A 12,979-nucleotide genomic window follows, 5' to 3' on the forward strand; every position below is an offset into this window, starting at 1 on the left:
AGAATATTTGTTCAATCAGGCACATTTTAATTATAAGTATATGATGTACTGATTTTTTTTTTCTCTCTGAAGTGAGAAGAAGAACTTAGTTTCCAAGGAAACTGTCTTCTCGCCAGTCCATCTTTACTTTTTCACACTTACTGAGCCTTTTGGTGTCTCCGTCAGCTGTGACACAGCACAGTTGGGCTATGACCACAACATACAAGAGTCAACAGTACCTGAAGGAGGCTTTGCTCTGAGGATGACTTAATGCCAAAGGGAAAGCTGATTTCTCCTCTGATGGGGATTTATTGCACCCCAGCATCCTAGAATCTTATGTTTGGGAAGTACTCTATAAAGCTTCACAATTGATTATATGATTCCTCATGGAACATTTGTTTTTGACCACTTGGCCTCTTAGTGCACTATTAGTTCTACCAAAAGGTGAATGTCTAAGGAGTTAGTTTATATTTTTATAAAATTACTTAGAGAGATAGATATATTAAATGACTATTTCTCCTACTATCTTCTTGAAGCCTGCAATCCCACCCAGTGTGATGTTTACTTTTTACTCAATTTGGGTGAACAGAGATTTTCTTCCTTCAACAGGCTTGTGCAAAATTATTTTGGGGGCATCATGGAAACCCCATTGTAAATGAAACCAAAATTCCATCCACCACAGTACTCCCTCAGTCCTTTAAGGGCTATAAATTCAAAAGCTTTGTGTATTTGTTTGCTTAAAATCACCACTCCTCTTTACTCACTAAGGAATACACCAATCTCTCTGACCGTATAGCTCTGCTTCATTAATTCTCATTTTCAAGCCCCAGAACCTCACAGAAATCCTTAATGTGAAACCCATATTCTCACTGGTTACCGTTGCTGCCATTACCACCTCTTTCTGATTCACATTTCTCTCACGTTTTACTCATGCTATAATGCATTAGCTGCTCCTTTGCCACCTGACACCACATCCTTGCTCCTTTCACTGTCTACGCCCCTGTGCCTGAATATCTCACATTATAATCTATATATTCTGTTTTTCCAACAGAGAAGCTTAATGATATTGGAGAAAAATCACGATTCTGGAAGGATTCCCATGAAAATCCTGTAGCTTTTAATTCCCTGGCTGATTTCCAGCCATTTCTATTCATAAATTTCACCCCCCCCCCCAACTCTATAAATAGCTCCTCTCTCTTGATGGTAAGATGTTGGTTACAATGTTACAAACTCTCACTTCTTTCCCTCTGGCATCCTTTACTCCAGCAGAAAGGGAAGCTCTTCTCTGGCAGCTACTATTCCTAATTATGTTCTCTTCTAAAAAATTAGCTTTTTTGTTTGTTCATTAGCTTTCTCCCCAAACCCTGTATTTTCTTTTCCTTCCGACATATGGGTTTTTTTTTTTATGTTACAGGTTTAAACACATTTTGTTATAATATGTGTCATGGTTTCCTCCTGCGAACGTTCTCTTTCTTATTCTAATTGCCACTGTAATCCTTCCATGAATCACTATGACCAGCTGTATTTCTTAAATCAATAAGTGATTTTCCACACCATTCTCATAAACCTTTGTATCCATAACTCTTTAAAGTCCATTTTTTTCTGGAAAAAATTTAAATGGCACTTCAATGAAATTACGATAAATTTTCAGAAGACTGTTGATATTTGTTCAGTAGTCATTATATTTTCTCTTTGAAATGCGTTTTTCCTTTCTGTGTCACATTCTAACCTATTTTTCTTCCTGTCTCAAAATACCCTCTCCTTGTTGCTTTGTTTGACTCCCTTTATATTGTTGATGCCACAACTTCCATTAATAACTGTATTCCTCTCCATGGATCTCTTTCTACTCATTCTATATATCCCTCTTGTCCAGAAATATTACCGAATCCTTAGTTGCAATAACCACGGATTAAGAGTACATAACTATCACCTCTCCATAAATCTAACCTAAAGACAAGACATACTCATTAAATCCCCTGTGTAACAGTCCCAGCTGTGGTGAAGGTCCTCTGTTTCAGGGAGCAGGGAGAATTAGTGAAAAATCTGATTTGGGTTTTAGATTTATGTATCTTTATTTAATCCAGACTTGCCAGTCACCTAGCCAATATACCTCACTAGGTTCAGGACTCTTGTAACTAGAGCTTTTATTGCGCATAGCTGGAGATGGCGGGGGGAAATCCTAAATTCCTGTAGAAGAAAATAGAATAACTAGCCATCTTTCAAATCCAGTGGTATATTCAGTGATGAAAAGCTTAGGAATAGGCAATTTCCTAATTTCCTAATTTCACTATTTCCATATGTGCTATTAATATGATTGCTAACTCTCACTGAATCACCCTTGCAAACTTATCTGTCACGTTGAAACGTATGCTAGAATTCTGCAAAGTAATTCATTCCTGTGCTTCTATCGTTTCCTTCAGGTTTCCTCCTACCCTTCCTGGTCTTTCTTGTCTGCCAAATACTTATTATTAAACTCTCAACTCACACATCACCTCCTCTGTGAAGAATTGTGTGATGTTATAAACAAAATTCAAAATTCTTCTTTTATGCCCCCAACATATGACTATTTATTAAATACATCACAGTAGGAACTAATTCGTATTTTACTTCCCCCTCCCCAATCTATTTAACAACAGAAATGCATGAAACTTAATGGAGATGCAAATTCACTGACACTATTTCCAGATGTATATCTGCATGGAGAAGAGAGGGTAGAGATTAGGAAAAGTGAAGAATCAGTGTACGAAAAGTGTTAAGAATCTTATCTAGAAAGAATATAAGTTTCCACTGTTTTTATTTCAGTATTCTCTTCAAACACTCACAGAAGTCAGGATGTATATTTGCTTTGGTTAAAGATATGAAGCGATTTACCATGGAAGAGAGGGGGAAATACTAGTCAAAAATGCTAACAAGACCAGGATGAACTCAGTATCCCTTCTTTATGCTCCTCATGTCCCACATGAAATTCTGACAATAGTTATGCTCCTTTTAGAATTTCGTAATTCCTCATACATAATTACAAGTGGCACTTTCCCACTGTCCTCTTAGACCCTTTCTGACATTTCTCTGTGTACTCACAATCCCAGTTCTCCAATCTTCTCATGTGCACACACTGGCGTGCTAATGTAGCCACACAGTTATAAAAAAAATTTTTTCCCAATGAGACTAATACAGGACAAATACAATATCAGAGGTGGGAAAGGCTATGTGATGCAATACTCTTGAGGAATGTAGTTAGTGACATATTGCCTTCATATACTATAGAATATTTTTTCCAGCTTTCAAATAGCCTCTAAAATTGAATTCATGAATATCAGAAAGAAGTAAGCACTGAAACCAGGACTCCATTGCAAGTATACTCAGGGACTCATAATTTAACTTCATGAAGATGAAAGGGAGAAGTGGAAACTGAGGGGTCTTCCCAGGAAGAGCTAATCTAAACACATGGAAGATGCTTTTACACTTGTGAGACAAAACCTTAGGGACTTTTTTTTTTTTCACTTAGATTAATCTCTTACTTCTAGAAATCACCTTGGTGGTTAATTTTAACCGATTGGTGTTAACCAAATGACCAAATATAGGATCAACTACCTGGTCTTTCATAATAAGCTGGATCATAGAGGCATTTTCACCTTGGTTACACAAAAAAAGTGCACATTTACACAAAATGAGTTACACTGATTCATAATCCTAATACTGCCTCAGTAGAACTATTTTACCTATGATATCCCGAAACATTAATGAGTGGTTAATATAGCTTTTGTTGTTTTACATAACAAAGAGTTGTTGACCTCAGGAAGGCACCTTCTGGTTTCTGAAGGAAGGAAAACTTCCTCATAAGTGTATTATCATTATTGTTGTTATTACTACCATTACAAAATCAATCACAGCATGAAGTTGGGAACTCTGATTCTACCATAATTCTTACTCTATAGGAACATTCCTAATGAATATATAATTAATTTTTACTTATGTTTCTTGCTTCTTGGTTGGTTGAGGGGCACTAATCTAGTCTGTGGATTCAGAACAGTTTCTAGTAAAATCCTGGATAAATATACTTCTCATTATTCATGGCCATTATTTATGACATCTTTGGGGCTTACTTCCCTTATCTATAGAGTGTAGGATTTGGACTTCTTGATCATGAAACTCATCACCTGCTTTGGCATAACTTTCCACAACTATGTGGGCTGCTCATGAATGCTTCCTGCGCACACACACACACATGCACATGCACACACACACACACACACACACACACATGCACACATACACACAGAACCTGAGTAAGAGACTTCTATCAGCAAATGGGTAGAAGTCTTCAGGCAAAGTTCCTTATTTTCATTGTTGAAGGCAGGACTGGCTGAACTAAACAGCTTTGGAATTAAAGGAAAATGCAAAAGAAAACTCTAAACTATAATAGTATTTGATTTTTAAAGGAGAAAATGTGGTAAAATAAAAGAATATTACAGAGTTTTAATCAGTTGAAACTGGTTTATAAGAGGTCTCTTCTGTTTTTGTGTGATACCAAAATATGTTATTTTGTTCTGTAACAACATTTCTCTCCTTTATGAAAATAATTCTTAAAATTATTTAAGCTATGAGGAATACTGTAGAAAGGTGCAGGAAATATAAGATCAAACAAATGGTAGCAAATATGTGTATTGAATTCAAAATCTTTCATTTTGTGTGCACTTCTTGTCTTTCAAATATTATCCTCTGATCCTGGTTTTCTAGAAATGTCAACTACAAAATCAACAATTTGTAATTTTTTTAAGTTTTAATTAATATAGTGAGTTATTTGAAAACTTACATGTAACACATGAATTTTATTGTCCCTAGACACAAAAATTACATCCATTTTTTTCACTTAAGGTCAGTGACCACTAATTCTTGAAATATGTACATATTTTCAAGTATGACCTTTCTTTCCAATATATGCTAAAAGACACTGTTCAAATTATCTGTCTCCAATATTTTATAATGTCATAAAAATAAAAAGCATTGTGAAGCAGAGTGAAGTGTATTCTCAGAGTTTACTCACGATTTTCTCAATCCATCTGAGTAATGTATTTGAAGTAAATTCAACGGCAAAGTTTAAACCAAATTAATGTTATGCTATATTAGAGTTCTTCTAGAATATTCAACTTAATTTTATGCAGTCCATTTTTAGCATATTTTAACAATTTGCATATTATTTAACTGAATAATCCATACTCTCTTTTTTTTTTAAGTTTATTTGTTTTAGGGAAAGAGCGAGCAGGGGAGGGACAGAGAGAGGGAGAGAGAGAGAGGATCCCAAGCAGGTTCCACATTGCCAATGTGCAATGTGGAATGCAGGGCTTGAACTCACAAACCATGAGATCATGACCTGAGCTGAAATCAAGAGTTGACGCTTAACCGACTAAGCTACCCAGGCACCACTGAATAATCCGTACTCTCTTAGAATGCCAAGGAGATACCTTATTGGACATATGAGAAGATGGAAACTTAGCCTATGTTTTGGGTAGATCATTACAGTTAAGCAGATTTTGTGTGAGTGAAAAATAAAATATAATAAGTAATAATACTTAAGTGAGATCATATTTAAAGATGGTTGAGTAAAACTAAGAACACCAAATGACAATTTAATCCATAATTTTCTAATTGATATTATCTTAAAATCCCTCACAATACATATGAAAACCCAGATGATGCAGTAGGCACATTTGCAAGGCTGGCAAGATTTTCCTGGTAGGATTTGTGCTATCAGCAAAGACACTGTCGACTTTAGATGGTCTAGTGCCCTTAAGACCTTAAGACTTTGCAGTGACTATTGATGGTGTGCAGCAGCATTCATTAGAGAGCATTGTAGCTGAGGCTGGGGGGCTTTTCTGCAAGACCTCCATCTTTTTTTTCCGTCTCTATTTTTAAGGTGGTTTCTATTGACTTGGAGAAGAGTGATATAAACACAAAGAAGGTACATGACATCAGGGCCCTAAATCTAATAAAAGTAGTTCACATAAACTCATATCACCAGAATGGAATTTCAAAACCGTAGAGGCTTGTAGAATTAGATTTTGATTAAGCCAAAGTCTTTCCTACTTTGTGTTGATTAGGGTTCACTTGGCAGAGAGACAGTGAAGGCATCATTTAGGCACATTGCTACTGGGGAATCACTACTCAAAGCACCACTCAGAGGACAAGGAATGAGGGGATATACACCCACATCCACACATCCACACCTATCCACTTAGATCACACTCATTACATACATTGTGTCTGTATCTACTTCTCTATCAACATGAGGCAGTATAGGGAAAACAAGAGGAACATAATTCCTGTAAAGCCTCTGACCTGTGGCAAGTGTTAAAAGTTTCCATAGGCTTAGAGACAGATACCTCCTTCCAGGAAAGAGAACAAACAAGAGATAAGAGCATTAGGGAGTTAACAGTTGTTTAAACAAAAACAGAAGAAAAAGTTTAAACAGAAATGACTATTTTAAGCCTGCCTGCATAAGTATTTCTGTTTTTCAGACACCCACAAAAAATCTGGACTGTGAAGAAGGGCATCCTGATTGCCTTGTGGCCATTAGAGTAATGTGTATAAGCTAATGATCGTGGGACTGAAGGACACTTCCCTACTCCAAGGCTTTCAAACCTTGGAAAAGTGCCTTTATAAGCTGTACATACTACCCTTTTGAGAGTGACATTCCTCTTTCTTGTTGGTTCCCTTGTATACAAGCTTTCTCTAATAAACTCTACCTATTTTTTTCTCTCCCTTTCAGTGTTCATTTCTATGACACTGAGACTCAAGAACCAGGTTTTAGGGGTCCAGTAACAAATATTGAAAACCTGAAGTGTTCTTTTACTTTTTTTATTTTTTATTTTTTTAATATATGAAATTTATTGTCAAATTGGTTTCCATACAACACTCAGTGCTCATCCCAAAAGGTGCCCTCAATACCCATCACCCACCCTCCCCTCCCTCCCACCCCCCATCAACCCTCAGTTTGTTCTCAGTTTTTAACAGTCTCTTATGCTTTGAAGTGTTCTTTTAAAATGTTTATTTATTTATTTTGAGAGAGAGCAAGAGAGTGGCAGAGAGAGATAGAGAGAGAGAATGCCAAGCAGGCTCTGTGCTTGGTGTGGAGCCTGATGTGGGGCTCGACATCCGTGAGATGTGAGATTGTGACCTGAGCTGATATCAAGAGTCAAACGCTTAACTGAGTGAGCCACTCAGGTGTCTCGAAACCCTGAAATGTGTTAGGTCAACCTCCAGCAATGGGTTTCATTCTACTTTTGTCCACTTTTTTTTAAATCTATGTTGATGCTTTATTTGAAGCAGTTCTTCTGAGTTTGAAGGTTCTTTCCTGCATCAAATGAAATGAGACTCAAAGCAGGGAGGAAAAAAGCAAAAGGTACTTGTCAGTTTGAAAGTCACAGTTTATCTTTCTATAATTAGACTAGGAGAAAAAAAAATGAAGAACCCACTGGTAGCAGGAAGAAGCAAGAGTCTTCTAGGATCTGGCATTTGATGAGATAGATATTCAGTTACTGTGCATTCCCCGTTGTTTTTCCATGGCAGAACATATGGCAGAGACTTGGGAACACGCATGCCTGAAGACAGGTTATTCTTATGTTCCGTAACTATGTTGCTTGCAGGGCCATTGTTGCCATGGTATTTGGTTGTACCCCAGACAAATGGGGTGCTTGCTGGTCTGTTCCCACAGATCTTTATCCCAGTCTTCATCACAAGGAGGGTACTGCCAGGTGCTCTCAGCCAGAGTCTCTTGACATTATATTTAGTGAAAAAATGAAGAATGAACATTTAATGTGGAATAAAGTCACATCTTTATAGCATGGAAAGAAGTAAGAATAAAGTCTTTGGAATAGAGGGATGGGATATCTCTTTATTTCAAAATTCCTGTAATAGACTTGCATTACCACTAATGGGGAAAAAGTAATAAAAGTGGGGGAAGGCTTAGCATAGTAGATTCATATGTTCCGCACTTCGCCTTTAGGATTAAAACAAGTCCAATTACACAATATTATATATTTTGATAGAAGTCCCAAGTAATTAAATAATCTAAATAGGCATGTTTCCAAAATTTTAGACAGTGGTGTGTCTAAGTGGAATGAAAATATTGTTGAACTGAGGGTCACAATTTTCATATGGCAAACATGCTTCAAGTACATGTCAACAAAATGCAAAGACACTTATTATTACATCTATAATGGCCATGATTATCCTATAGCAGACATTCAGAAATCTTTTCTGGAATGTGTATTGGAAAAAGTTAGTTCTATTTTCTCTCTTGAATTAGAACATCTCTTAAGTACCTTAATATTCAAGACCTCATAAAAGAACAAACCCTCCAATAAGTTATTCAAATTGTAAGTTGTTGCACACATGGGAAGTAGCATTACTCTTCTGACCTTAAAATATTCTTGCTGATCAAACCCAAGGGTTTTACTACATTTTCAGGGAACACCACTTCTTCATCCTGCTTCGGATCTGCTGGGTCTTTACACTGTAGATGATTGGATTCATCAGGGGTGGAAAGAGAATATAGATATTGCCCATGAGGACATGAACCGAAGGGGAAAGATGCTTTCCAAAGCGGTGCACCATGGTGAGGCCAATGATGGGGATGTAAAAGACCAGGACAGCACAGATGTGGGACACACAGGTCTGCAAGGACTTGAGCCTCTCCTCGCGGGATGCAATTGCCAGCACTGTGTGCAAGATGAAAATGTAGGAGATGAGAATAAGCACAGCGTCTAACAACAAGGTACAGATCACCAGAGCCAGGGCATAGAGGCTGTTGAAGCGGATGTCAGAGCAGGCAAGCCGGAGCAGGTCCTGGTGCAGGCAGAAAGAGTGGGAGAGGATGTGAGGGCGGCAGTAATGGAAGAACTTCAGGCGAATGATGACAGGGAGAATGGACAAAGCTGCCCTCATCAAAATGGCCACCATGAAGTGAATGACTCTACTGTTAGTCAGGAGGGATGTGTATCTCAGAGGATTGCAGATTGCAGTGAAGCGATCAAAGGCCATGGCAAGAAGGACTCCAGACTCTGTGAGGGACAGACCATGGATGAAGTAAGTTTGGGCAATGCAGGCATCCAGGCTGACTTCCCTGCTCAGGCCCCACAAGATCCCAAGCACCGTGTGCACTGTGGACAGCCCCATGCACAGGTCAGTGAGGGCCAGCATGGCCAGGAAGTAGAACATGGGCTGGTGCAGGCTGGGCTCTGTCCGGATCACATGCAGCACCATGCAGTTTCCCAGAAAAACCAAGGTATAGATGGAGGAGAAGGGAATGGAAAACCAGGGATAGTACTGGTCCAGGCCAGGGAACCCCGTGAGAATGAATATTGAGGTATTGATAATGGAAGCAAAAGAAGTAGGCATGATTATTTGAAGGTAATGTTCAAGATGAGATCAATATTTACTGACAGTTTTGTCAAACTGTCTGCTGTGTGGGGGCAGTTGAGTCTAATACAGGTCCTCACACTGTAGCACAGGTCAAGCTAACGTAGACGCCAGGGAAGCCCCCTCTCCGGGAGGAGCTACAGCACAGGACGGTCTCACAGGGAAGCTCCTTGGTATCAGGTCTCAGGTTATGGGAGCAAATCAGTGTCCTGACCTTTGTGGGCAAATCAGATCATGCCCTTCATTTGCTTTTAGTCCCTCTGAGCCGCTTACAGGACACACAGCAGGTGACAGTGGCAAAACCATTGAGAGGATAAGGCTGCTCCTGCTCTGCTGTCCCGAGGAAGCCTTTGCACGCTGTCCTGTGGCCAGTGCTTGTGGCACAAGGAGTCAGAAGGCTCCGGTTTATGAGGAAGGAATGAGAGGATTTTATGGACCGGGTAGACCCAGGCTCCTGGGAGGCACTCTTCCCTCTTGGTGGCTGATGCAAGTGGAAGATTCCACTTGGTCACTGCAGGTTAGCAGTTCCTTGGAATTGAGAGGAAAGGACAACTGGTAGTGTTTCCCGGAGTCCACAGATCTTTTCTATCTTGGAGGGAAGGGGACTCAGTGTGTCAACTGAAAATCTAATACCCACTCAGAAGGAGGCAAGAAGTAAACACCCAAGGGGAAAAGATCATATCAGAATTCTGAGGAATTTTTAGTCTCAGTTTCAGTCTGAAATCAACTAAAATATTTCCATAAGGCTTACATTTGACTTATTCATTGTTTTTCCCTAAATGTCACTTTCACTGTTCACTAAATTCCTCGGTAAACATGTCTCCCTTTCTGAGCCCCTGAGCTACTTTTTGACAGGTATAATATAAAGAACCATATATAAAAATGTTAGGGAAAAGTGCTTCAAAAATGACACAAAACATATTGCTAAAATATTTACTTATGTGTCAGTAATATAAGGTTAATTCTGCATTCATGTGTGAAATACTTGAAATATTTTCTCCTCCTCATATTTGTATTATTCACTGGTGCTGTATGTTAAATTATAGGTAGCTACTTCATTCAAATTTAATTTTTTCTTTTGAGATATTTTCAATTATTTTCTTTGGGGAAAAGTTTTGAGTAGAGCGTAAAGAGCATTTTTGCAAATGATTTAATGATAGATTTTCTACCCAAAGTCCATTGTTTTCTACAATGAAGGTCATTCTTCTACATAACCATAATATAATCATCATCATGAAATTATGACAATGCTGCCATATTGCTGTCATCAAATTATCAGACCCCAGATAAACTTTCTCAAATTGTACCATCAATGTAGTTGATAGTAAAATAAAATGCAGTTCAGAATCATGTGTGTATTAGTATTCTTATATTTTTACTTTTATTCCCTGTGAAATTTCTTTAGATTTTCCTTGATTTGCATAACTCTTAAACTTTTGAAAGTTACAAATCATTATAGAATGCTTCTCATCTGAGTGTGTTTGATTCATACTCATGGTTAGATTCAAATTATATAGGAATGTAATGAAGATGAGGTTTTATTCTTTTCATGCATATGTTCAGGCTGTGTGTGGTTTGAATTTGTCCAAACACTGATGATGATCAATTATTTTTTAAAGTAAGGTCTTCCAGGATTCATTACTATAAATTAATATATATTTCCTTTCCCCTTTATTTTTTAAGTTTATTTATTTATTTTGAAAGAGAAAGGGGGGGGGAGAGAGAGAGAGAGAGAGAGAGAAAGAGAGCAAGTGAGAGCACAAGCAGAGGAGGGCCAGAGAAAGGGCCAGAGAGAACCTCAAGCAGGCTCTGCACTGTCAGTGTGGAGCCTGACCCAGGGCTTGAACTCACAAACCCTGAGATCATGACCTGAGCTGAAATGAAGAGCTAGGCACGTAACTGACTGAGCCACCCAGGTGATCCATTCCATTCACTTTTAATAAGTATTTTGTAGGAGAGTATTTGAGACTATATAAATGTCTTATAGTCATTGTTTTATATTTTATTCAATAGGTAATTATCAGTCACTATCATTTTTAATATTCAATTTGTATTCCAGATTTAGTCAGTGAAAGCACCATAATTTGGCTTTTGTATCTTTTTTACACATATTTTAGCACTTCTTAATTTTTGGTGCAATTATGTTTGGTACAATTGGTATATTCAGTGTACTTTCACTACCATGGCCCTATAAACATCCATTTTCACAGAAAGCTAAATCCCCTTTTCCTTCTTTTTTGTTTTTAATGATTATTTTTGAGAGATAGAGTGCAAGTGGGGGACAGGCAGAGAGAGAGAGAGAGAGAGACAGAATCCAAAGCAGGCTCTAGGCTCCTAGCTGTCAGCACAGAGCCCGATGCAGGGCTCAAACCCACGGATGGCAAGATTGTAATCTGAGCCAAAGTCAGAAGCTTAACCAACTGAGCTACCCAGGTGCCCACTTTTTTTCTTTCTTTTTTTTTTAACGTGTATTTGAGAGAGAGAGAGAGAGAGAGAGAGAGAGAGAGAGAGAGAGAGAGAGAGAGAAAGCAAGCAGGGGAGTGGAAGAGAGAAAGTAAGAGAAAGAAAATCCCAGGCAGGCTCTGCACTGTCAGCACAGAGCCCAATGTGGGCCTTGATCTCACCAACCATGAGATCATGACTGGAGTCAAAATTAAGAGACGGATGCTTAACTGACTGAATCATCCAGGCACCCCCAGATCCCCTTTTCATACAGATTAGTACCTAGAAGTTTAAGAATTACATGCTAGATGGGTCATATCTATTTTCTTTTTTTTAATGTTTATTTATTTTTGAGAGACAGAGAGAGATAGAGCATGAATGGGGGAGGAGCAGATAGAGAGAGAGACAGAATCCGAAGCAGGCTCCAGGCTCTAAGCTGTCGGCACAGAGCCTGACGTGGGGCTCGAACTCACAAACTGTGAGATCATGACCTGAGCTGAAGTCAGACATTTACCCAACTGAGCCACCCAGGCTCCCCAAATGGGTCATATCTATTGAGGAATCACTGTTTCCAGGCTCTCTCAGAGAATTGAGCTGGGTTTTGCATCTATATGTATTTCTCTATATATATTGAAATCCTTAATGCACACTTACAAGTTAATTCTTTTTTCATGGTTATAAAGTTGCCACAAACACTGAATTAATGAGTACTGAACTATTGCTGCCAAGAAAAATAAAAGGTAAAGAAAAAAGTAACCCTTAGTCACAACGTTTTTTGAGTATAACAGCGTTTTGCATTTAATAGATTTAACAGAAACACTGTGGTATTATATAGGTCCACTTATTCTGTTCTCTCTTAAAAATTGTTCCCTTATCAGTGTCTCTGTGAAACAAGCCAGTCTCATCAGTGTTGAAAACCTGTTCAGGCACAAAACCCTTTACCTGCAGAACATTTATAAGATGTTTTAACTTTCTTCTACAGTTTCCTGAACTGTTGTCTCTGCGCTGCCTGAAGTTGCACATTCTTCATGCCATGTTGCCATTTAAGCACACAAGCCAGCCAGTGCTAGCTGAGTGGGGTTAACATTTTCCTAAACCTAAATTTCTAAATCTCACAACGATCGCCGCTATGCAGTTTTTG

At 38.4% G+C, this 12,979-nt stretch overlaps 1 protein-coding gene across 1 annotated transcript; it reads right to left on the bottom strand.

Moving 5' to 3' along the window:
• Window positions 1-8,433: 8,433 nt before the first annotated feature.
• Window positions 8,434-9,375, bottom strand: LOC109266997 (olfactory receptor 51V1-like). Its single transcript, XM_019449514.2, has one exon. It carries the CDS (start codon window positions 9,373-9,375, stop codon window positions 8,434-8,436), a length of 942 nt encoding a protein of 313 aa, XP_019305059.2.
• Between the last annotated feature and the right edge of the window lie 3,604 nt (window positions 9,376-12,979).

Source organism: Panthera pardus, unplaced genomic scaffold, assembly GCF_024362965.1.
Source record: "Panthera pardus isolate Hobbes unplaced genomic scaffold, ASM2436296v1 HiC_scaffold_12, whole genome shotgun sequence".
NCBI lineage: Eukaryota > Metazoa > Chordata > Mammalia > Carnivora > Felidae > Panthera > Panthera pardus.

Bases quoted from the DNA above. Each gene is read 5' to 3' on its own strand.
- LOC109266997 (XM_019449514.2), bottom strand. From the start codon at position 9,375: ATGCCTACTTCTTTTGCTTCCATTATCAATACCTCAATATTCATTCTC.